Below are 26,707 nucleotides of genomic sequence, written 5' to 3'. Positions count from 1 at the left end.
TTCTCAATATATTTTTAAGGAACTTTCATCAGGAGTGGTGTCACTGTCTCTGGAGGTATTATAGTAAAAATAACAATAATAACAGCGGTTTTACATCAACATTAGAGCGTGCTCTCATTGCATATCTCTTGAGTTGGTAAATCTTGTTGTTTGTGTTTAATATCGAACTTTAGTGTTCTTACTGCAGCTGTTGATAACAAACAAAGATAAAAAAGAGATGGGCTATCAGTGCTATTTCAATCTTGTAGATAAATCTAGTTTATCAGACTTGGCTAGGTTAAATAATTACCTAGTCTTGTCAGGGTGAGTGGGTCTTTGAAAGGTGTATTCCTGTGTAAATCAGGATATTATCCTTTTGATCCGGGGTTGGCTTCTGAATAAGTCTAATCGGACCTGCACATTTAATTTGCATATATTAATGTCACTGTCAGAACATACTGATTCTCTCATTACGCTTATAATGAATTAAGTAGTGACTTACCTCTGATAGAGGGGGTATCTTAGTACTTAAGGTGTAGAGAAGCCTAGAGAAATTTTCTCAGTAATATTTCTCTAGTCTATCCTTCTGTGTTATTTAGACAGTCATCCCCAAACGGTTTGTGCTCAGGTGTGCCTAGGACAACATATAAACTGGAGTTATTATGTGTTAGCCGAGCTCGTAATAATATACGCATAATTGCAGGTATTTACTTCCTATTCGTGCTCACCTTTCCTTTAGTGTATTGTGGTCCAAGCCAGGGGAAAGCGAGCGGTCGTCACTTATCTTGCTAGGTTCTCGTTTAGTAGCGACGGTAGTTTCTACGGCTAACAAGAGGGAAATACCGGTCAAAGCTGGCGTGTCTATTCGTTCTCAGAGAATGGCTTAAGAGGTCCGCGTTTTTCTGTGGCACGTCTCATATTGATAATGTTCAGGCTAATGTGACGATAGCCGGCGTATTAGTCCATTTACCTTAATCCTGTGTATTCAAGATGATAGCGTTAGGATGCTCCATTCACTCGAGCTTCAAGACGCCGTGTCGATAATAGTAACAGCCGCCATCTTGAATGAGGCAGCCTAAATGGGGTATCCAGTCCTACTTTAGTGTTTATTCTTAATGTTTCATTTTACTTGTGGGATAAATATGCAGTACCTGTAACATAACTCGAAAGGATACGTTACATCCGCATCCACACGTGTCTAGAGTAATTAATTCTTATAGTTACTAATTATTTCCGCTCTGTATCTCGAAATAGAGATAACTTAAAGCTGTGTAGCCAAAGCCGCGAAAAAGGCATGCATTCTAAATGATCTTATTAAACCGTTTCTAACCTGGTCTATGGATTGGTCCCTCCAGTGCCACGTCAGACTCCATGGTGGATCTATTTAAAGACTATTTAAAGACGGCCAAATCCGTAGCTAGCAAATCTGCCTATGTAGTAAATAATAATAGGTAGGCTGAGTCCCTATAGTGTATAACTTTTAGAAAGATATGGGTTGCAATTCATTTAGTCTTGGATCAAGTGGTCCAGTCAGATTTTGTGCCATTCTATGGCTTCATTGAGCCCTCTTGTGTCACTTTGGGTCTGGAAGATTAGTCTTTGTTCTTTCTCTAACAATGTTTTTTTCTTTTTAATGGAGTCATTTCCTTTGACAGTCAATAACACTTTAGGCCTTCGCTTGTATGGTTATGTTCTAAATAGTGTTTGACCATCGGTGCCATTATAGTTTTATTTCTAATGCAACTCCAGTTTTTATTTTGCGAATGGTTTTGCCTATATAGTTTAAGCCACAAGGGCATGTTATCATATATATGACATAGTCCAGTTGCAGTTAGTCATTTGTTAGTCATTGTTAGTCATTTGTAACTGTTTCCATGGTGTAGGTAGCCATATATCTACTTCTTTTGATTTTTTAGTGAATTTACATATTGAGCATTGTCCACATGGATAGTGGCCAGTTATCAGGGTCACGCCCCAATGTCTTAGTTAGAGTTTCCAGCTCGGGTTGTTTACCTATACATTTACTTCTACTTACCCTATTTCCAATAGTGGTGGATTTCCTGTAGGCGAAAAGAGGACAAGGGAGTTTATTGGTGGACTGGTCAAAAATCTTCCACTGTTTACGTATTATGTTTGTAATGGATAGACTCAGATTGGTAAAAGTGTTGACACTCACTATTCTTTCTTCTGGTGGTTTAGCCACTGTCTTCAAGTAGGGATTCTCGGTTATTATTATAGGCTCGTTTTGCTGCCTTTTTTATGAGTTTTTTCGGATATCCTCGATCCTTCAGTTTTTTAGAGAGAGTATCTGCTTCTTTTTCATAAGATTCTTTAGTACTGCTGTTACGTTTTAGCCGCAAAAATTGGCCATATGGCAAATTATTTTTCAGATGTTTTACATGGTGACTGTGGTAATGTAGGAGGGAATTCTTATCTGTAGTTTTATGATAAGGTCGTACTAATAGTATTCCTAGTTGGTGAAAAATAGTTAGGTCTAGGAAATTGATTTCCTCTTTTTCTACTGTCATAGTAAATTGTAGATGGCGATTACATTGATTGAGCCATAGTACAAAATGTTTGGCCTGTTCTTTAGTTCCTTTCCAGATGACTATTATATCATCTATGTACCTCGCCCATGATTGTAGATGGTTTTTAAATGGATTATTGGCGTATATATGTTTTTTCTCGAATAGTTCTACATATAGATTCACTACACTAGGGCCATGGTGGAACCCATGGCCGTTGCTTCTTTCTGCTGGTAAAACTGCCCCTGGAATTCAAAAACGTTTTTAGTTAAAGCCACTTCTATGCACCAAAGGATGAACGAAGTCGGGACAGGGTCCTCGTCTAATCTTGTAAGAAGTATTTCCTCTAGCGTTTCGATGGTTTCTTGTTGGGGAATATTTGTATACATAGAGACAATATCTAGAGTAATTAGATAGTTAGTGTTGGTATCATAAGGGTGGTTTTCATACCGTTTGATGACGTCTGTAAAACTGGGATTAATGGTCCACATGGTGCGTAACTGGATCACTGGTATGGCTGTAATGGGTACACATGCACATCTTCTGCTTTGCAGAGTCTCATAGCTAAACAGCAGCTTTTAGGCAACATGGCCAGTAAAAAAGTTAAATGCACAGGAGAAATGTGCACATGGGACGAGGGATAGCAGCTTCCATTGAGTTTATTTAAACGTCTAGTGGCATTTGGAAAATGGGTTAATATTACACAGTTGTCAATTGGCATCTCTGACCTTATTAGCACAAAAGCTATTAGTTATAGAAAGCATAATATTGCACAAGATGACTGCCAGGCCCAAAACTGAGCCTAGACAGAATGAGGTTTATTTTCTAAATGAAACACCATGTTGAACCCCACTAGCATTTTATTTATTCTATCAAACAGGGGCAGTGTCATAGCAGCCTACAATTTGTGAAGAACTAAAACCTCACTGTCTGTTATTGGAGCAGAGCTGGTGCCTGGCTGGGGGGCGTCCTACAGTCTCTTCTCAAATAAATGACACGAGCTGGCTTGGGCACAGTCCAAGAAGGCATGTGGTTATCTGGAAGTCCCCCTCATGTGAAGGTGGGACTTCCAAAGTTTAGGCTCACCCCAAAACAGAATTTTGGAGCCTTGACAGCGGAGATTGATAACTGAAGTGAGAGACCCTCAATCTTTTTGTTTCTTTGTCTGAGTTTTCTCAGCTCTAAGGTTTCTTTCATACGAGTGAAGGCAGGAAAGTGGAGAGTGTAGGACTCTTGAGCATCCCTGGCGAATAAAGAGGATCTTCTGGAAGAATGTTGAGCTTGCGTGCTGCTGTGAACAAGGGACCCAGGCATTTAGAGAGGCTGTAAACTCGGAGGTGCCGAGATTAAATTGAGCCTGGGGTAGGAGCAGATGAGAGAGCTCTGGTTCATATGGTTCTTTGGCAGAGATCCCACAGATGCCCAAGGCCAAGAAGCAGTTGTTTCACAGCAGATCCAACAAAAACATTGAGCCAGTTCCCAGTATCAAGTTGTCTTTGAAGCGCTGTTGAACAGCAAGAGAACTTTATGCAGTGGAACAAGTCATTAATTATCACATTAGCAGTAAAACCGAACCATCCAGAAAATTGAGGTCTACCAGTTTGAGAGGTGTTAAAAATGTGATTGGGCTCTGTCAAGATGCCACTCAAATATCAAAACACCAAGATCAAACCAACAGCTTTACAACAACCAAGCCACCACCAAGAGAATAGAGTCATTGTGTGTAAAGCAAAACTGAAGTGCCTGAAAAAAGTCAAGCCATTCATTAGAAGTTCTACATCACAGTAAACGTGTAAAGTTGAGCCAACTGGGAGTCATTGAACCAGAGCTCAAACTCATGGAAAAAGCAACACGACACAGCCATCAACCAAAGGCTAAGGCATAGACTAGGTGTTATTACCAGGCATCGTATGTACCCCGACCACCCGGCCTTACCTTGGGCACTAGAGACTGATTAGGTCCCGTCAGGATGGGTGACAGGAATCAGAAATGAGACCAAGACAGTTGTCACTATTATATTAATTTTATTTGACAGGGAACTGTAAATGTTGGAAGGGGCTAGGAATAATACCCAGGGTCATCTTAACCAAGAAGAGAACTTTCAAGGGTCAGGACACTGTCCTGTCTTGGAGTAGATTAGGGGTTTTTCTTAGTCCTTAAGGTAACCCATCCAGCATGCTGTCCAACTGTCCTAGAAAACGTGGCATGTTGTCCAACATCCCAACTTCATGAGCATGATTGCAGGTTTGCAGAGTTCTTGAACCCTTCTTCACTCTTCCTTTTCTGCTGGTATTTTAAGGGGTTCCCAGCCCCCTTTTCTCTTTTTCTCATTTCTGAGTATCTGGCTAACTTTTTTGCATATCCTCAAAGCACTGCTCAGTGACATCGAACTAGAGGTACACATGCAGGGATGGCTACTAGGTGGCACTGAAATGGGGCCTTTTCTACTCTGTTTCGAGTATAAAAGGGGATCCACATACATTTTCTGATTATCCCTGTCACTCTCACTCAGTTACAAGCTCACTGGCAGACACAACCTTTGGTATTCTTCTAGCAGTTGAGTTCCTGCGCCATGGTGTACAGTTAGAAGCTTTTAGCGAGCATCTAATCGACTTAAGGAGCTTGATTGAAATAGGCTCTTCTTGAGGAGTGGCACCTCCCTCTCCCGAGCTCCTAACCTGTCCCTTCTGCCTCAACAGACCACTTCTTTGCTCAACCTAACCCACCTCGATGATGATTCATTGCATGCTCAATCCTTCTGCCACCTCAGAACTGATCAGTTCTGTTCTTTCCATTACCTCACTTCTACTACCTCATTTCCTGAGCCAGAGAGGCTCTCATACCTTCCTTATTCAAACGTTTCTTGTTCCTTTCACTGTTGTTCCTTAACGACTTCCTACTATTCACCTTCATCCTCCTTAATAACACGGACCACCTCATCTTTATGTTCCCCTTTCCCAAGCAACTGTCCCTTATATTCACCCAGACCGAAACACGTGTCTGGGGTTGCTGTTGGTACTCTTGTTCAGAGGAGAATTGCCATAGCATTTCGGTGCTGGACTGCCCCAGGGCAGGACAAAGACTGATATGTTTTGGCTATTTCTCCTCTGTGAAAGATAGTGAGCTAAAGAATCTGGGTAAGGCTCTCATAACCAGGATTAATGTCCAGCAGAGGGACTCCCAGGACTCCCTTTATTTCTCTCCTTCCACTTACTTCTTTCATGATGCGCATGCACCGCCTCTCCAGGGTCATCCACCTTCTTCTGATATAGCCAACCCTTTTCCTCCTAATTTACTTTAACAAACTCATCCTGACATTTAACTATCCTCTCCTGATGTTTAACCATCTCCTACTGATGTTTAACTACCACCATCTCATTTACCTCTTATACAACCTCCTTCTCCAAGCTCCTTGTCTCCAATCGCCTTCAACTCTCCGGTCTTCCCACTAGCAAACAATCTCCAAAAACCGTCCAACTGCTGCTTCTCCCAATACCTTCCCCTTCTGATAGAGAGTGTGGCCTTGGATAGCCCTGTGTCAACTCTCCCCACGAGGGTTTGCACCTGGGTGAAAAGATTGGTGAGGGACTAGGATTGGTGGGGCTTAACTAACACACCTAGATTTATTGAGGGGCTAGACTAGTGGGTCAGAGCTATCCTTCAAACGGCTAGTCCTCCATTTTGATTTTCACTCACACTTCTGTTATGGTTTCCCCAGGGCTGCAGGGGCTGTGAAATGGTGTTTTTGGCTGTGCCTTGTTGTGAATAACTTGGCCACCAAGGGTACGCATATTTATATTTCCTGTGCCATCATCAGCCCTATAGATAAGGGGCGTATCGGCCACTTTTACTCCCTAAAAATAGGGAAATACTGCCAAAAAATAGAAATAGGGACTAGAAATACTTCCAACAAAAAAAATAGGAAATGGATACTCCCACTTTAAAATCTTATCCAGAGCACTCGTCATCAGCATCTGCTCTGTTCACAGAGCGAGGGTTGCCTGCAGTGTCCAAGTTGGCTGCAGTTGAATGAAACTCTGCTCCATGAACTGCATGGGGAATGAGTGCATTCTCCTTAGGCCCAGAGGGGTATCGAGTGCAGTCATGTAGGAGTTATGACAAGGCTTTCAGAGTCTGCAAAACGCTGTGGTGCAGAGCAGCTGGTCTTGCGCACTGTATGCTTCTTATATCACTGATTGCTCCAAGTCCAAGTCACTTAAAGAAGCAGTGTCACTATTTATTACTTCTTATCAGTTTCAAGTCCCGATCTCCGATAGCACTCTGGGTGCCCTTGGTTACTTGTGCTCTTATCAGTTCAACGCCACAGGATCTTTAACACTCACTGTCTAGTAGTATGATTGAATGTATCCAGTATCTATCTCCTGCCAAGCGATGGGGACTAAATGGGGGGTGTTCAGGGAATACCCATATACCTCCTCTCAGGCCATCATCCAGTAGATTGGGGAGTTACCCATTAGCTTTGGATACCCCACTAAAAGTCTCCAAAGCCAGGCAGGGGACTTCATCAGATTTCTCATTCCACTCCTTGTCCAAGATCATTTAATAGACTGCTTCTGTGCTTTTCTCTTCTTTCAACAATTGCATATTGTTTCAATCCCTATTGCAATAGAATTCCCAGTTAACTTGCCTAAGGTAGGTAATCAGCAAGTATTAATGGGGGATTTCCCTTGGTCAGATGTGGTATTTGTAGTTACACTGGATTTTTTAGTAAATACATATTTTATAGACCCTTACTTGGACATTCTTTGGATTTGAGCACTATCTATGTTGTTATCGTGTATTGGCGCTACCACCCTGGAGGTATCTAAGCACTCAACAATACATAATGTTAGGAACTAAGGAAAACAAAGAAATAGGGGAGCATGAAAAGCTTGACGATTAAAACAGCAAGGTTTTGTTTTTCTTGTTAAATGAGTAAAGCTCCTTCACATAGCGAATTCTGTCAGGCAAAGCATTCCGTTGTTTGGCACCCAAAAACGTAGAGGAGTGACCAAAGCAAAGAATGCAGTTAAAGCGAGGTATCTGGAATTTATTTTGTAAGTTTGCTCATAGTGGGGGAACAGAAGTGCACCGTTTAATCCAGTTTTTCATGTAGGAGGAAGAGGTTCCATACAAAGCTTTATGAGAACATTTTTCAAAATGATCCTGAATTTCACTGGGTGCCAATGCACTTCACACAGGGTTTGAGATATATGTGTACTTATGGAGGCGTTGGTGAAAAAACATGATCCCCAATTTTGTAGAATTTGTAGATCACGAATTGAGCATTTTGGGCCCCTCAGGTAGAGTACATTACAGTAAACAATATAAGAGCAAATTATAGCCCTAGAAATCATTGCACAAGGAGCTTCTGAGAGTAGTGGGCAAAGCAGGTTTAATAACATAAGATGGTAGTTGGTAGTACCCATTATTTAATTGTTCTGAGGTGGCATAGAAAAGGTAGAATTTAAAGTGATTCCCAATGTTTTTACGTTATGTTGAATAGTGACTGAGGATCCTGAAAGAGGTATTTCCGGACTGATAGAAATAGCCTTTTGCAGAAATTGCCTAATAGAAGCAAGAAAGAGCTCTCTTCTTCCTGGCTGGATTTAGCCATAGCCAATTATCAGCAATGTCTGATCGAATACCTGCTTAAATATGCTGATGTTTCAGAACTTCCACTGCTTGCCTAAATCACTGGAGACTACAGCCTGCTCATGTCCCATGTTACCAAAGCAGGGCAAATTAGGTGTGCTATCCACTTTTGTCTGAAAAACCCATGAGCCAAGTTGTGGTAAAAGTGTAGGCATTGTGCATAGAAGCCTCTTGCACATCGTCTGGGCAACTAAGGAAGTCAATGAGAGGCTATAACTTGGATCTCACAGCTGTGTTCCACTTTTAAATACATAAGAATATGGTTTCTCAGAGGGCCGAGGTGGGGCGTGGGTGTTTGTGTGTACACAACAGTTTACAGGTTTAGAGCCTAGCACCTCCGCCTCAAGAATAACTGTACTGGTTAAATAAAAAGTTGGAGTTGCATTATCGTCCCGGAAACTGGGGGGATGGTTTCGGTCTGATTTACGGGTCTCAGAACCAGGAAAACCTTTTTGTGGGTGCCGGCTCCATTACTACATGCACACAATCAGCCTTGTGTTTTAAGGTCTGACCATCTCCTAAATGAAGCTACTCGTCGGCCAATACGTGCCCTTGAATGGATGTTGCTTGCCAAGATCATTTGCATATGTACCAGTCATGGAGATGCTACGTTTATAGTTGGATTACGAGTTTGGAGTAAATCTCTCAGCTGAACAGGGTCTTTTAGCCCTTGTGAGAACCCAGAATGTACCCTAGCTCCAAGCGGTGTTCTTTTTAATCTGGTCACCTCAAACATAGCTCAATAGGCTCCAGGAAGTCTCCTTATGATGTTTTGGAACAGTCACAAATGATCGGACAAGTAGATTTTTAGAGGTCAAGTCATGACCTACAAATCATAGTTTGAGGTTGTGGTGGATCATCTCTAGACCTCTTTTTTCATGGCCGAGATCAACAAGGTGTTCAACGAAGCCCACAATGGAGTACACTGGGAAGCATGTAGATTGTAATTAAGAAATTGACTTGATGTATCACATATTTGCTTTAGCTACTAACTCCTAATATCATAGTTGCAATGTGCATGTTTGGATTGATTCTACTATTTACAGTGGATAAAGCTGGCTGTTTTGTGCTTTATCACCATGATCCATACTGTATCTACAAAGGTTTTCCTTCAATTTTATATTTCAGGTGTGTATAGTAGACACCAGAATATAGCATAGGAGCAATGTGACTCAATGAGCCAACTTTCTAGTTAGAAAAGCGTATCTTCCGCTGGGGAATTCAATGGGAAAAACATTGGACTCTGAATGGCAAGCTTGTTGGTTTAAACCCAAAGTCATGCGGAGTGCTGTTGTAGATTCAATCTACACACCGGTGGGAGGAAACATATTAAAGAAAAATGAAAAAAAGTAATTTTCTCTTCATTTACAGATTGTCTATCGGTGCAGAAAATAGTTGTTTTGTCAACATTCAGACGTCTGTGGGTCAAACCTTGTACCTGGTTGTATCTCTCCCAAAATGTCTAGGTCATAATTTGGTTTCCGTGCCTCTCTCCTGAGACCTAGTGTGATACAGGCTGAGCCCATGCATGCCGTCTTGCACTCTGATTCCTAAGCAGGATCCCAGCGAGGCAAGCACTGCCTCTCTAGAGCTATGAGAAATCTTAACTCCACTACCAAGTGTGTCAAGGTCACCTGTTTATTAGACCTAAAGGAGGACTGGCGTGCTCTTGGAATGAGGGGCAGCCATACGTTTCCTATTGAAAACCTCTCTCAGTTGAGACCCGGGTGCAAGGGAGAACTGTGAGGGAACATACTCCATGTGAGGGAGCCACAGGTGACACAATAACAGTGACACCCAGTGCCCCCATTGACCATCCCAGGGAAAACAGGGAGAGAACAGACCCCTGAACCAGGATATAGCATTCACTACTCTGAAAGGTAGGCATTTGTGGTTCACAGACTCTCTTTGCAGGTCCATTCATGGACCCTCTGTGCAGGTCCCAGCACAGAGCATTAACCCATATTGAGCATACACTAGATGGACAGATTCTGGGCCAAGGCTCCATGACAATCTCAAAGCAGACACAAGATTTCACCAGAAAACACTAGTCCTAATGGTGTTGTCACTCGGGAAAAACTAACTTGCTGTCAGGAATGTGCAGAGGCTTGCAAGCCAGATCTGCAGTTCTCATTATTCTACAACTTGACAGCAATGTGGCAGAAATTATATTTATTACTTTGAGCTCCAGGGGCCAGTGGATGGGGTGATCCATTAGCAAACAATTATGCTGTAGAGTGGCAGGGAATTACAAACACCAGCCATAACATTGGGGGGAGGTGGACCACTTGGCCAAGAACCAATCATAGGAACGCAGGAAATAGGAAAGCAGACCCATGAATCAGGAACTGCTTTGTCAATAACTTATTCAGCCACAATAAAAGAAGTTAGAAGCAAGATGAATAGAGGACGGATAGATGGTGTTCCTAGAGGAGTGCTGTGACTAGAGAAATAAGCTAGAGAGGGAAGAAGGACCAGTGCAGTAGCCATGCCAGGGGAGGGGTGCAGATATAAAGCAAGAGTGAAAAGTGGAGAAGGAGCACCGGCTGAGCCATGACTTGACTAAAGCCAGGACTACACAACCTGGAAGCTGGAGAAGCCTGCTAGCATGGGCTCGGCAACTGGTAAAGAAACAACTCCTAAAGCACCTTATATAAATCAGTACAAGTATCCTGCTGGCCTACTCTTGTTTGGTTTCTTAGATCCCACTGTCCCATCTGAGAACTGATTTGGCGATTAGGAAAAACCGTTCAACAAATATTTAGCTTCTTCACTGAATGGAATTTGCACAATTTATATGTGTGCTTGTAGACTCTTTTTGTGTATTACCCGCTATTCGAAAGTTGTTACTATGTGGCATAGAACTACCTTTATTGCTATTTTATGATACATCTTATTTTATTGGTTTTACATTCTGGGTCTATGGTATTTTGTTGTTTAACCAAAATAAATTTGATTGACTGACTGAAAGAATAAGATGAATGGGAGCTATAGTTTAGACACTGATTGGGGTAGCCAAGCCATCAGACCAAATAAACTACGTTTTTTTAGTACAGACCTAGGCAGCAGGCTAAGGGGGGGTTGGGGACTACCGACACATGCTGATCTGCAAATCACCATTAGGGCAATGGTGGTGATCCTTCGGGGCTTACCCAGGTAACTGTGCAAGACCATAGCCACGTCCTTCTAGGACAAGGGCACTTCACCATGCGGCACAAGTGCCATGAACCAAGCCAAGACAAAGCCCACAGCCCAGATAAAAACCCAAGCCATGACGGAAAGTCAAGCCATGTGAAAGAGGGGTGATAGGGCACTCCAACAATTAAGACTGAGGTCTGAGTGAACAATGCCCTGGGTTGACAAGTAGAAACATTTGCTTTGTTTAGAACACTGTTGAACTTTGACTGCTCCATCCTGTAGACTAAGAACCAGGGCACAGAATTAAAGTCCTATCTGTTCCTTGCACTCTTTGTATGGACTATTCTCTTTGGACTTCTACCGCATCCTGTAGACCACATTCCTTGATACCTTTAAAAAATGGTGTGACACATAATGTGTATCATGTGTTCTGTGATTGCCACACGTGACAAGACGATGGCTATCCTCTGCCTATTTCCTATAACGGGGCACAGTGGTATCAAGGGCAAATTGCAAGTGGTCTTTTAGATCTCAGCAGTAAATCCTGGTGAACCGTATGATAAAGACGCACTTATTGAGTGGGAGGGAACTGCATAATCTCATCATACTGTGTGTGCTGCCCTTCTAGTTCTAACTCAGCCCTACCTTTATAGTATTCTCATATGTGTATATATTCTACCTTCTCCAGTGAGGATGGTTTCTGAAAGTGTATTCAGTATAGGCCTGTGCTTTGCAGCAGCTGATGAATGTTTTGTCCATAGGTATTCATGTTTTGGACAGGGTGGCTAGTGGGGAGTCCACATTAGTGTACCTTCAGGTACTTCCTATGAGTGTTCTATTCTGTAAGTATGTATTCATTTGCAGTTCTCCTAGCCTGGACTTGGGATACAGTAGAACAGGTGGAATAAGCCTGCATTAATCTCTTAATTCTCTGGATCTGCTGTTAAGTGTCATTTAAGGATTAACCATCTCAGTTGGCAGCATCTCTTCAGATGCCCCTAGAGCTGGACACAAACTTGTATTCTGACCTCCTTGGGGTAGACCACAAGAGAAGGGCCCCTTCCGATTTTCTTGGTTCTCCATTAGACCCCAGAGAATGACTTTTCTTGTGACAGACGAATGCACAACGCCTGTGCAGATGTTACACTTTTCTAATACTGCAGTTGTAGCTTTTGCTTAATGCAGGGGTTTCCTAGAACCTGGAGTTGACCCAGTTCTACTGCCTGGGCTTGGCACTCATCCTTTTCTTCACAGCCAGTGCACCACCCTTGTGCATTCAGGCACAGGTTGTTAAGCATAGGCTCTCGCTCTACACAGACACACACACAAATACGTGCACACTCCCCCCCACACACACAACGTCCCTTCACTCCCTAAGCATGAAGTTCATGCATACAGCGCTTAGCATCTTACAACAGATGCAAGACAGACAAAAAAACTTAAATTGTTAGATACAATTAGCCAATTCCACGCAATGTGTATTGGGAGAATGCAGTATGAAAGAAGAAGGATAAAAGCAGACTGGAATAAGAAACAAATCAGTAGAGGGCTACATATCAGTAGCAGGGATATGAGCAAAGTAACTGTGTTGTAACAGGCCAATAAACTGCAAAGGCCTAAGAATGTATGGCCAAGTGAAAGGAGTGCTGCAAAACACACTATTTACTTTTTTCTGCAATGTAGCAGTGGCCCAAACTGCACTTGCCTTTTTCATTGGAACTCGTCACCACGAAATCTACTGTTAAATCTGAAAGAAATATGATAGCCATGAATCACAGCAGGGAACTGCAGGAGAGAGATGATTGGTTATTCCCACCTGACAACACTGATTGGCTTCACTGTCAGAACCAATACTACTCCAAGGTTTACCTTCAGTTTTGTGCAACTGTGAATGTTCCAGCCTGCTAGAGTTCTGCCTTCCGTTCCCAATAATCTCACCGTCGCCGCCTGCAGAGTCTGTTAGATGTGGTGCAGCGTCATTTTGATCGATCTGTTTGCGAACTTGCTGTGCTGGCTCATCATCATGTCTAGTCATCAGCACATTAATATTTGCTTGCATATTAGTATTTTCTTGGCTACTGTTCCTTTCTTGAGCGGGGACAAACCTGTAGTTGGGATCTAACAGAAAACTATCTTGGAGTGTCTTTTTGGCAGGCGTCTTCGTTTTCCTCTGCTTCATCGTTGTTTGATCATGGGCTTGTCTTTCTTCTTCTTTGCTGTTGGGTCGATCTTTGTTAGCTGGTTTAAAAAGTTGGTCCATGTCCTTTGTGAATTCTAGCAAGGTGCCAGCAGATGTCTTGGCAACAATGCCATCCGACCCATAGCCTGCTGCTTTAGTAGTAATCAGAGGCTGTGAAGAGCCCACAGTCCTTGAAGCTCGCCTTCTCCTATTTTGAAGCTTCTGGTGGAGGTTGTATCTCATGGAGACCGAGAAATAGGAATAGTCCACCACACTGTACGTCAGCATGAAATTTATGCTAACAATTGGAGCCAGCACGTTCACTTGGCCAACAAATACAAAGGACATGGTCACGAGACTGGTTAAGACAATGGCGGCCACTGGGGTTTTGTTCGGGCCTCTCTGTGAAGGAAATTAAATGGAAGCAAAACAGAGGTTAAGGAAACCAATATTCAATGACTAATTCAATATCTAATACAATACATTTGAGCAATGTTAAACATCAAAAGATACATTGGATAAACATTTTTATTGCAATTTCGAATTTGAGACCTCTGAAAAATCCATGAGAAGCATTCAATCTGTCTTGTTGAGAAAAAGAGTAGAACATCAGAATATGGACTTCATATAACAATAATTTTCCCAGGATCCAGATTACAAAATGCTATAAGAGACAAAACTCTAATTTATACAATTTCTCCCTATGAGACGTGCATCGTTGAGTAGCAAACATCAATGTGGAAGGGACTTTCAGAAGCCTTAGACTTGAGATGAAGATGCTTTGATTCGAAACAGGATCTTCTCACTTGGCAGAATAAGATCCTGGGGCCACATCTATTTTCTTAGATTTCATGTACTCTCAAAAGCTATGACCTGTGTATATCCCATTAAAACAAAGAGCAGAGAAAGTAGTAGGGATGTCCTTACGAAATGCCCAGTCATGCAGAATGTTCAAGATATCGACACCAGGTAGACATAACAAAGTTAAAAAAAATATTGGAATCACTTTCATTTCTCTCACAAGAATTATTACCAAAAACCAAGTATTCGAAAATAGAAACATGTAAAACATTCTTGAGAAAAAAGTAATCAATGGCAGGATTTTGGACGAAGGTGAGAAAAATGGACATGAACTATTTTGATAAAAATAAAAAAACGAAAATGTAAAAAACTGGATATTTGCAGATAGAGATTTTGGGATGTCATTAATGATGTCATCAGATACATTTTCAGAATTGCACCATACCCATGAATGAAAAAGCAGCATTAAGTAAACAGAAATTACTCTAAAAAACAATGGCAAGTTGGGCAAATGGATTCAAGCACAACCTAACATGTAAAAAAAAAGCAGAGGTTGGATCGATGTGCCAATGGGTTAATGATAAACGTCATTTTAATTATACATGTCATTGCCAACACAGACTGATGGACCTAATGGAATATGGGAAGGTGAAAAGAAGCCACATGGTTTCAGGGAAATGATAAAGAATGTGTCTTCAATGAGTATACCTACATGAGGACAAAGTTAGATTTCAGGAAGAATTGGAAACCATTGCATATGCAGCAGGTACTAATCAAAGGTAGCCCTAGCAAGGGTCTGAGGGTATTCTGATCTCCCATTGTTTAGAGAAACTGAAGAAAAGATGGTCTTCGAAATTGTTATGCTCTAAAGCGAACACCATCTTTTATTTACTAGGATAGCATGCCATGCAACATGATTAAGGGCACAGTTTGAAAATCAGTGCTGGGCATATGTACAGCCCCATGCTATAGTGTGTGAACACATCAGAAATTCCAGGCAGAACGGCTTTCCCTGAATATGTACTGCTCCTTCTAGAAGGTAAACTCTGCACGCACACAGACTATTGCAGATTGTGATCGTGCTAAGTGCACCAGGAAAAAGGAAGTGAAAATCGAGCAACAGCATCATGGGGAAGTGTTCACAATGGCAGCTATTATTGCAGATCTCCATGCTGTGCTCCATCACAGATTATGGGATCTCAAAAGGACGTGAAGCTCGTTTAAGGGTTTAAAAAGGCTTATATTTGGTCGAAACACAGGGAGGGTTGGGGGAAGGGTAAAGAAACATGTAAAAGGCTCCTTAAATAGAGTGAGTGATGGCTAAAACAAGTGCAAGAAATGTTCATTTAGTCTGAAGTTAGGATCCTGATAGTTGCTAAGTCCCAAAGTAGTTTGTTCTTTTTTTATTAAGTGCTTATAGTTGTAATACCAACCTTTTACACTGAACACATAAGATCTTTTACAAAATTAATTTGAACATATAAAACCAGCATTTTGCACAAACAATACATATTAAAAACGTTTCACTTTTAAAACACAATAGCTAAAAAAGCCTGGTTCTCATTCACACATTCAATCGACAAATTGCATCTAACATTTCTTTAGCCCGCAGCCATATATAACAGGCTGCCAATGTAATTACAAGGGATTCGGCCCCAAATACTGTTGGCCGAGACTGATCAGACTGTTGCAACTGCAATTTAGAATAGCCTTTCTCATGATTAGGTCTGAGGACAGAACATTCGATTAATGTATGTTATGACGGCTCGACATGTAATTTACAGAGCCGACATATGCGCTCTTCTCTTGGTATGCTCTTCCGAGCGCCTAAATAGTCAAACACCGGTACGATACCTAGGTGCAAATATAAAATACATCTAATGAATGCCGGTGTGTGCAATTTAATCCGATAGCTGCGATGAGTTTCTGTAAACAAGCCCTGTTGAGTATAAAGAACATTTTTTTCTTTTTAGCAAACCCTTCCAAAGATAGCACACAATCATGAGCTATCGACTTCGCAACTACGTTTAAAATATAATAAGGCCATCTCTGAGTCTAATGGGGCTGATAAACCAATGTCCTGGCAATGGTTGTGCACAATACTCTCCATATCCCTATACCTAATACGTTTAGATCGTAATTTTGCATGGCCCAATGTCAAACTCACAAGTGTTCCACTTGTCATCTCAGGGAAATTAATGTTAACCCAAAGCTTACAAACAGCCATCTTCCATAAAGACCTCAGAGACTGCAATCGCAGTTCTAGTCTAATGGCCTTGCAGGGGTGGTACCTGTGGAGGCCAAGTATACAAAGCAACATGTTTGCCTCTAGTTTAGCCAACCATGAGACTGCCTTCTCGGGGAGGAGATCAAGGGCATACACAATACCTGGGATGATAGGAATCCTACAGGCATTAACCTTGGCCTCAATGGATCTTCCAACACAATTATATATTGCTCTCTTTGAGGCCACCATTTCTGCTAAGCTTTAAGTGGGATCCCCTCAGATAAATACATGAATGACGGGGGTGCCTTAATAAGTAAACCTACATCCTTATATTCTTGAACTTGTTCTAAACAAGAACCACCCAGTCTCCACGTAAATGATGCACCACCACATGCACTTTTACCAAGAGTCAATGGGCCTCATTATGACCCTGGCGGTAGAGTGGTAACGGCGCCGGTAGTGCTGCTGGCGCCGTTATCACTCTACCGCCACATTACGAGTTCTGCTTGCGGGGCCGCTCTTCATGCCTGGTCAGACCAGGCGTGTAGAGCGGCACCCGCTAGCAGAACAGGATGGCAGCAACGGTCCCGTTACAAACGGGTCTGTTACCATCCTCCCCATTCCCAGTGAGCCCTATGGGGGCTCAAATGGGAATGGGGACGTACCGGTTCCGGGTCCCACGAATGGCAATTACCTGGCACGCAAAGGTCGGAATAGCCCGGTTATTCCCATTTTGCGAGACCCGGACCCGAGTTTGGGGGTAGCCATGCCGGTATGAACGGCATGGCTGCCTCCAAACTCGTAATGAGGCCCATTATCTTTGTTTTTGTGGAATTTAAACAAAGACCATTTTCACCAACATACTGCTGAAGAGCCACTAGCAAATGTTGCAGTCCCACTGCCATTACATGCAGAATGACAGTCTCATCTGCATAAGTGAGCCAGAGGATGTTCTCACTGTCAAACTTCAGGGGAAAATGATGTGCCATCTTCAAGGTCGGGGCAAGGTCAGCTACATACAGATTAAATAAGAGGGGTGCGAGCACGCACCCCTGCTTAAGCTCAGTATTGGTGGGAAAAGACTTTCACAGGGATCCCTCCTGTGACACCCTCACTTTAACAAATGTATTGCTATAAAGAAGTTTAATATAGTAGAATAGTGAGGAGTCAATGCCGCACGCTTCCAATTTCTCCCACAATTTAGCTCTCATCAGACTATCAAAAGCTGCACAGTAATCAACAAAACACATATACAAGGATGCCCCAGGGTTTTGGAATGTATCGGAAATTAGGGTAAGAAGACCCCAAACAGAGTGTGATCTATTGCACCCCTTTCGGAAACTAGACTGTTGTATGTTCAGTAGGTTATTTCCTTCACACCAAGATGTTAACATTTTCAACAGAAGACTTGCAAAAATGTTTGCACTGCAATCAATCATAGCCAGTAGTCTATAGGTGTCAGGCACCAAGCGCAACCCCCTCTTGTGTACTAGAATTAAGATCATATGTTGCCAGGACACTGGAATTATACCAACCTCACAAATATGGAGGTATAATTCACGCAATAGCTCTGCCCAAAACAAAGGGTCAGCCATAATAACATTTGACAACCCATCCGGGCCCTGTGCCCAATCAGCTTTAATCTTAACCATATTTCTGGCCAAATCAGCTTCCAACACCTGCATCCAAACAGCATTACCTTTGTATGTAGGTTTCAAAGCTACCATGGGCCTAGTTTCCTTTACATTTCAATACATTTCTCCCCGAAAAACTCCCCACGCACCCTCTGTAATTCCACATAATTCATACCAGCTATGCCAGATCTGTGTGTGCATAACAGGTGCCAAACATGTTTTATCATTGGTTCTAATCAACTTATTGATGAACTTCCAATTGGACGTAACTTATCCAAATCCATAGTCATGCAACCAAGTCTTATATCGCACTCTAGCACTCACTATAATTTTTCTTTTTTCCCCCTCCAGTAAAAGAGGACTTCTTCTAGTTCTCCAAACAGTTGAGGTTAGTTCTTGTTTCTTTCTAGTTATACCTAGGTCAAAGAGCACCCTCGAATTTCCCAAGGACTTATGAGTGACAATATGTCAAGCTGCCAATGGATTTCCAACATTTCTTTCATATCCCAATTACTATCAATCAACAATTCCCTAAATATACCACCGTTTTGCTGCAACATTGAATTAAGGTTATTTATATTAACTGCAGACCAGAGAAGTCGATTTCCTTGGATGTTAACAGAGGGGTTGACAGACAACCTTTCCAGAGATCTAGGTGGTTTCAAATCACATTTCATACAAACAAAGTATGATCACTCATGTACACTAGGCGAATCGACTGCTCAGGTAACACATCAATAACAGTTCACAAAAATAAAATCAATACGGCTACTATAGACTCCATTACTCCAGGTGGTATTCAATTGGGGTCCTCAGGTACAAGGGGGTGCAAGTCGAATTTCGCCAATGCTGCCAATCACTCCCTACCCCTTTTTAATGCCTTTACCTGTTCACCCCTCTCTTTTCTCCCAATACGGGTAATGAGCAATCAACATTAATGTCCCTGGCAAGTATAATTTCACCCTTACAAGATTGAGAGCACCACACTCTAAGTGCATCAATAACACTCAGCATTAGTTCATCAGTGGAATTGCCCTCTGGTGGATCATACAGTGTAGCCACCAGTCAAGACCTCAGGGAATCTAGGTAAAACTGCACATAGGAAACTATTGAATGTTCCTTCAGTTGTAATGGCAAGTAGCGAGAGTTCAGCCTTAGCCGCTATGCACAGACCCCCTCCCCCCTTAGGATATCCCCTTGGAGGTGGCAAAGCCTGGGCTCTTGTAGTAAAACAATTGCGACTTCATAAGATTCATAAATCCCCAAATGTTCCAGGACAACACATTAATGAAAGTTTCTGTAAATGAGAACACTGGTCAACATAAGACTTCCGTGGCATTAGACCAGTTGCCTGACATCCTGCCAAGATCTTGAGTACATCTTTGAGTGGACAGTGAAGAAGAAGGGTCATAACTTTTGTTTGTCATTCTCGCATGATGGTTAATAGCAGCCTCCTGATTAAACTGCCTCCTATGTCATGTTGTGGTGAATTTTGCTGGTAATGAAGTGGGTTGAAAAACCAAAACCTGAAGTCCCATCTCTTGAAAGGCCCTGGCATTTCTACAAATATGTTCTACCACCACCACGAAGAAACAAAAGAAACCAAAGCCCAGTTAGTTATACTGTTAAAAAGTTGGCAGATCCAGACTCTCGATGTCTTTTGTTGAAATAATACTAAAATCTGGAATCAAATTAAACCTCTTTAAAAGTTGGGTAGGATTTAAAAATGGGCTTGCCCCCGTAGGTTGGATCTCAACAAATGTAAAGTGCTTTAAACCAACAAAACAGTTAGTTTCTGAAACGATAACCAACTTATTAGAAGGTACCATGTGCAGAGCTCCAGAGAAATAAGCCTTGAATCCCAGTTAGTACTTGTAGCCTCCTTTGCCAACAACAGAAGCAGTTCAGGGAATTTGGACCGAAGTATCAAAATTGCCAATCAAGTCCACCTTACTATACATTGCAACAGGTTGACTGTTATTCATAACCCTACAAACCCATTGCCATTCCTTACAAACTGCAGTTCAAGATGCGAGATTTAAAGCAAGGTTTCCAGTTTTACTGGTTTTTGCATCTTCATCTTGGGTAGCTACAGATTGGCAACTTTTAGATGTATTAAACATTTATCTATTTTTTTTTTACATTTGTATAGCGCACATACAGCCCAAAGGCATTATGGCACCGTTACTTGTGGCAGACTTAGTTATCCAAGGTTACATACATAGAGTTACAGGGTTATATACATAGGTTACATGTCAGATGACGGGTATATGTTGAAATTGTTGTACATTGAGAATTTGTTACACAGTATTTGTTACACAATCATTCAAAACGATTTTATGTTTAGGGCACCTTGAAGCATTCCAGTGAAGGTGGGGTGCAGCGTGTCTAGATCCAGAATGTTAGGTACATCTTGTCAATACTCCATGTAACTGTATCAGAAGAAACGCCATCCAAGTTAGTGGTCTGTATTTGAGACACAATATCCGAGGACTGCGTCTGATCAATGGGAGCAGCATCTATAGCGCTGGCTTCTATTAACAGAGAAAGCAATGTTTCAGTGCTAGTATCAGACTCAGGCTGTTCATCCACAGAATTTACACTATTTTTTAAAATAATATCCACTACTCGGGCTAATCTATTTTTCAAATGTCCCTGTTCTTGAGCTATAGAAGAGCATGAACCAGACACTGCATCTATCGTTACAGCACTAGAGTTCAAACTGGTATTAAATGAGGGGACATCACGTGAAGAATATAGTGAAGCTGATGGAGTGCTTGAACGGTCCGATCCTACTCCAAATCTTTTTGTCATGCTTGAATGTAATCCTACCAGATTCGGAGTCGCAGATAGGCTGGTACATGCAATATGAATGTTTGCACAATGTAAGTTGGCTGCGTGGCTCGCAGGACTAAGTTGTATGTCATTGGATTTATGTAGATTCCTGCAGATGTTCAAAAGTGAATGATTATTATCGAAACCCACTGCTATCGTGGGAGAACTTTCCAACGGTAATAATAGCTGGTCATTTTCCCTTTCACCATAGTTCTGACATTCAAAGAAGAGGCCCTTTTTGTTTAGGCCTACAGTAATTTTGAGCTCCCCCAGGCTTTGCATACGCCTGATTTGCTTGTGAGCTCAATGTTCTTCGTGCATAGGCGCGCGGCGACATCAGCTTCACAGCATTAGATCTCGTTCTCATTGTGCGCACCATAATAAAAACAACAGCTCATTCAAATGTCCATCTTAATAGAGCACTGGCTAATTTTTACAATAGGCCCTAGGTCAGTCTTACACCACCCTAGGTACACAATGGCCCAATAACATATACTATATCTCGCTGCACAACCTACAGTTCTCCAGGGCCAGATATTTATAAAGGAATCAAATAGCTGCCATGTTCGCTTACCGCGAGGCCCTGGAGGATGTTCCACTCGTCGAAATCTCGGCGTGGAGAGTTTTTCGATACCCAGACACCAGATGCTGCATGCCAAACACATAACACTCCAGCACTCCACTAGTGTTTGAACAATAAGCTCCTCCTTCTTGTCAGCCGCAATGAATGAAAGACTTGCGCAAACAGAGCAGCACAGCGCACACCAAGTCCGCGTTCCTCCCCAGAACCTCGCTCGCACTGCTAAGAGTGTGGGTGTTTGAACAATAATCTCGCCTTTCTTGTTGGACGCAATGAATGAAAGACTTGTGCAAACAGAGCAGCACGGCGAACTGGTGTTCACTGTTCCTCCCCAACACTCCAGCACCCCCAACTGGTGAACAGTTTGCGGCCTTGGTGAACTCTGACAGATGTCAGAGCCACTCTAAATTCTCAAATCTGGGGGTTATCCGACACCCCAGCTGGCAGCTGCTGGCCTAAAATGGCCTTCCTGTGCAGAGGTCAGCTGGCATGCAGATGGCAGTTTACTTCTTGCTAGTCTGTCCTGGGGAGATTTTCAGGTCCTCCTCACTACAGCCCCAGGCCAAGGTTAATGCAGCAGCTGATGTCAGTGAGCCCTCCTAAATGCAGCACTCTCTGAAGCACTTTTGGTAGTTGTGCTGATCCCACCAGAGTCCAGTATACGGCACCTGCCTATCCTATGACTGTTCGCACTTCTACCTCTCAGTCTGGCTTGGGTCACCAGGCTTGGCTCCTACCAGCCGTCGGGGCCAGATCCAACTCTCTCAGCCTGACTAATCTGGCTGCTCATAAGCTCTAGCCCCACTAGTCTGCCCTTATGCTTCTTAGGCCCTTTCCCACTCGTTGGCCCTCTTGGCTTGGCCAATGGCCATAAACTATATTGAGCCTCTCTATCCGCCTCCAACCCTTTTTTTGTTTTCAAGTCTCCTCTGATAACTTCCTCCTTCAAACCTCTCTACCGCTCCTATACCCCCACACCTCTGGGGTCTCTGTTCTCCCTCCAACGCCATCCTTATCCTCCTCTCTCTTCTAATCTCCGGAGCCTTCCATTTTCCAAAGCCTTCCTTTCCCCTTCTCTCACCTACTTTATCCACTCCTCTGCTTGCTCTCTTCACATGTCTCCACACTGGCTCTTCCTCTCCAAACTCACACTCCATGGCTCACATCTTGCCTTTTTTCAAATCTCTGTCCTGCCAAATCTCGGGGCTCTAAGAGTGGTAGTGGGGACAGCATTGATTGATTAGTTATCTGACACAGGGATTGGATGAGGACAGCATGTCCCATTCCCTCGAGTGTGGTCACAAGTGCTCTTATTGTCATGGGTGGAGGAACACGTTTTGCCATTTTGGAATCAGGCTGCCCTCATGGCGGTTCTTCCCCCGGGTGTGCGTTACTCACAGCCCCCTATGACAGAGGTGAAAGTTGAGGGGGAAACTGTCCAGGTTTGGCCGGTATGCCTGGAGCTGTGTGCGCAAACTGGTGACCTTTCTCTGACCCGATGTTTACCAGCCTGTTTTCTCACAAAGTCTCTTTCTCTTCTATTCCCGGTGCTACTCAAGAGGCTCCAGTGCCCATGATATACCAGACGCCTCAGAGGCATGTGATGGATACATGTATTTCCTGGGAAACAGCACAATTCAGACAAAAACTTTACGTACCACAATGCATCTGCGCCCAATATACAAGACCTAGCCTCAAACCGGAGGAAGGGACTGGTTACCCAAATGGGAATAGAATAGGCTTCCCCATTCAGGTGTCGAATGGCAGACCAACTATCCCCCAAACCACAGGCTGGATACAGGGGATCAATGGGGCAGCTGTAGTTGAGCAGGGATTAGCAAGAGCCTGCCCAAGAATAGGGGAGACCTAGTAACACTTCCCAAACCCTGATGGGACAAGGAGTGAAGGGGAATTACAGAGAACAAACAACCTCAGTGACCACATGGCACAGTTAAAGGCTGGAAAGGGGGTGGAGCTGGAGATCCTTATGAAGCAATGGGATAGATCAGACCCAGATTGGACAAGGCGAACAGCTTTGTCATGTAACCAATGGAAGCAGAGGGAAGCTGCTAGGCAGGAAGGGGAGAGTCACAAACAGCCAGTAGAGGCAACTGACAGTGACAAGAGTATGAGTAAGGTAAGAAGTGAAGAAGGAGGCCCAAGAGAGCAGAGAGGAGGGTGTGGCATGTGGAGGAGTCATCATTTGGATTGTTTGGAGACAGTGAAGGTAAGGTGTGGGGACTGAGGTAGTGGTACCAATTTGGTACTTTGCATGTGAATGAAAATTGACTGAAGGTAGTTTTGGAGGGAGAGCAGGGGAGGAGAGGGATTTGGGAGAAGATGTGTGAGAGAGTGTGTGTGAGCGAGAGCGAGGGAGGGAGAGACCGAGAAGGAAGTGAGAGAGGCAGGGGAGTAGAGGCAGGGATAGCGTTGGGAGGAGTGATACTTGGGGAAAGACAGATACGATCACTAGGGATTTAGAGGGTGCAGACAGAGACAGGGAAGAGGGTGAAGAAGAGAGGAGACCAGCGAGTTATGAAGAGGTTGAGAGCCCGTCATCTGAAGGAAAACTGCACAAGGACAACCAGACTAGCCTGCCATGTCACCTAGGAAGTTCCTGAGGGAGTCCGAGAGATAAGGCCCAATACGTTAGGCCCACCCTAGGACAGGGACAGACAAGACATTAGGGGTACCAGGTTATAGTGAATTAGCACTACCGTCAGGCAAGGTGTCAGGGCCTTTCAACACTTTCAGTTGAAAGGGTCCTCAAGCCTCAGGGGGGTCCCCATCAACTGCCCCCATGCTGCCAGTCAGCGCAGCGGTCATATAGCAATATATTCCTTTCTATATTATTTCCGTTCTGTCACTGCCCTTAGGGTACACAGAAGTGCTTTCACCTCATTGCCTTTTAACGCGGTTTCCTTCACATCGGCCACTCCCCAACAAAGAAGGATTCATAGCTTTTCAGTCGGCATTTACTGTTTCAGCTTCCTGCAGGTTGGTAGTCTTGTGAAAATCGGTATCCAGCTGCATTTCTTTGTTTCTGTTATAATGTATTCACCCCTTGGGTGCCTCCTACTGTTTTCCAGTCTAAGCAAAGGGAGCCCCCCCAACCATCATGTTGAAATGGGCTCCCACACATCTTCAGCTGGGCCTGACTACAGTATGACTTTTTGAAATAGGGAGATTAGGCTACAGAAGTATGATCCCCCCTCAAAGATTGAGGGAAAGGTGTACAGTGATCCAATTTAGACATAGAATTAGTAGCCTGTTTTTATAAAAATGTTATAACAAAAACTGAAAACCTGTTTGCGTATTGAGCACCTTATCACAGCTCAATATCACTACCCAGCTTTGCTCGTGGTTCATCTAGAGCTCCATCCTACAGTGGGAACTAAAGATAAATTAATGATCACAGTTGTGGTACATCTCGTGATCCGCACCTTGGCAAGTTCTCCCCTTCCCACGATTGGGCAATGCAATCTATGCTTGTAATTTGCAGACATCCTGTTCCTACAGCAGGCCTTAAATTGGGTTTCCTCCAAAAGAATAAGATCAGAGGGGCTGTGCTGAGAATGAAGTCAGGAATCAGGATGAAAGACCCCCAGGGGGCATCCCCTGCATAGCTCCTCCAGGATTGGCACCCCATAAACTGCTGGCATTCACCAGGACCCATGGTCCCTCTTGCCCTGCTTCCCTGCCTCATCAATGGGATTCTGTCATAGCGCACATTAGACAAGGTACTGGACTCACTGCATGTATGCTGTAACTAGCCCAGTAAATGGTGTTTTCTCATGCACATGCTTTTAATCCCTTATCCACTACTGCTGTGTGTGTGTGCAGCAGGTAGACCTGACTGGCCAGGAAGAGACAAAGTGACCAGGTGAGAGATTGTTTGGGCTCTTACTTAAGGCAGATCTGTGGGGATCAGTATGTGCCCCTCACAATAATACCATTTTAATCTCTTCGATCGTACATACTTTTCATGGAAAAATCATTGTGCAACAAAAGGGCGAAAGCGCATTAAAGTGCAGTTGTTCTGCAGGATGCTGGGCTGTCTCGCTGCATTTGTTGTACACTGAAGGAAATTGGTTCTTGTTTTTCGATTGTTCTGTGATATGATGAGTAGAGGCAGAGCTACTACGTAATTGTCCGGTGGCTCAAAGCGCTAGCGCGAAAGTGCAGCCAAATTGCAGTTATACTGCAGGACGCCGGGCTGTCCCGCCGCATTTATTGTTCACCGTGAAGGAGCTAGGGACTTTTTTTTCAATTGCTCTGTGCCATGTTGAGTTGAAGCGAGCTACTGGCCGGTGACGCCAAGCGCCAGAACGAAAGTGCTGCCAACATGCAGTTATACTGCAGGATGCTGGGCTGTCTCGCTGCATTTGTTGCAAACTGTGAAGGAGATTGTGGCTTGTTTTTCGATTGCTCTGTGCCATGTGCAGTGGATGCCGGCGTGAAAGTGCAGTTATACTGCAGTTGGTGTACGGCTGTAAAACTAAGCTCCTCTGACTGTGGTGGTGGATTGAACATCCCGCCCACCAAGGCAGAGTGGTGCTCCCAAACAGGTACCTTATCAACAGCAATGCTCTTTCAGTTATATCTTTGACTGGTGACTCTTCGGTGGTTTAGGAAACCTATTTTGAGATTACGCTGTACTCTGGGTGGATTGAATATATCCCTGTTCTGAAGGAGTAGGGTCTTTCTAACGTCTTTCCGAATTTGGAGACCTACTGGCCTTTTCTGACTTCCTTATTTTTATTTTTTTTTTTTTTTTATTTGGTTCAACTGTTTTCACAGTTTTTACAAATGGTGCAACCCGAAGAATTTCTGATCCCGAAGAATTCTGTTCTGTTTCATTGCGCTTCTGTGCTTAGACAGTTAAAAATGTACTTTCCCAATTACTGTCAGATTGGATCTTCTTTTTTCAGGTTTATATTCTGAAAGAACTGGCCGACTGCGATTACTGATTTTACATTTCCACCTGACATCAGGATGTTCCACCAATATTCTTCCTCCCCGCATCTGCTGTTTTTCGATAAATGGCCCATATGTGTCATTCTTTTAGCCGCTAGTTCCGGGCATGACAGCAGGAGATGCCTCAAGGTTTCAATTGTTTCGGGTTTATTGCAGAATCTACAGAGGTTGTTAGCA

The 26,707-nt window shown here is 43.2% G+C and overlaps 1 protein-coding gene across 2 annotated transcripts in view; it reads right to left on the bottom strand.

Annotated features, from left to right (window-relative positions):
- The window catches only part of SLC12A8 (solute carrier family 12 member 8), a 652,049-nt gene that overhangs the window by 144,540 nt on the left and 480,802 nt on the right, over positions 1-26,707 (bottom strand). For both annotated transcript variants that reach the window (XM_069616644.1, XM_069616643.1), the window contains exon 10: positions 13,167-13,878. In XM_069616644.1, coding sequence (XP_069472745.1) covers positions 13,167-13,878 — 712 coding nt within the window. The remainder of the gene's footprint in view (positions 1-13,166; positions 13,879-26,707) is intronic.

This window comes from Ambystoma mexicanum, chromosome 9 (assembly GCF_040938575.1).
Source record: "Ambystoma mexicanum isolate Mex_15411 chromosome 9, UKY_AmexF1_1, whole genome shotgun sequence".
Lineage (NCBI taxonomy): Eukaryota > Metazoa > Chordata > Amphibia > Caudata > Ambystomatidae > Ambystoma > Ambystoma mexicanum.
This window is presented reverse-complemented; position numbering and strand designations above follow the sequence as displayed.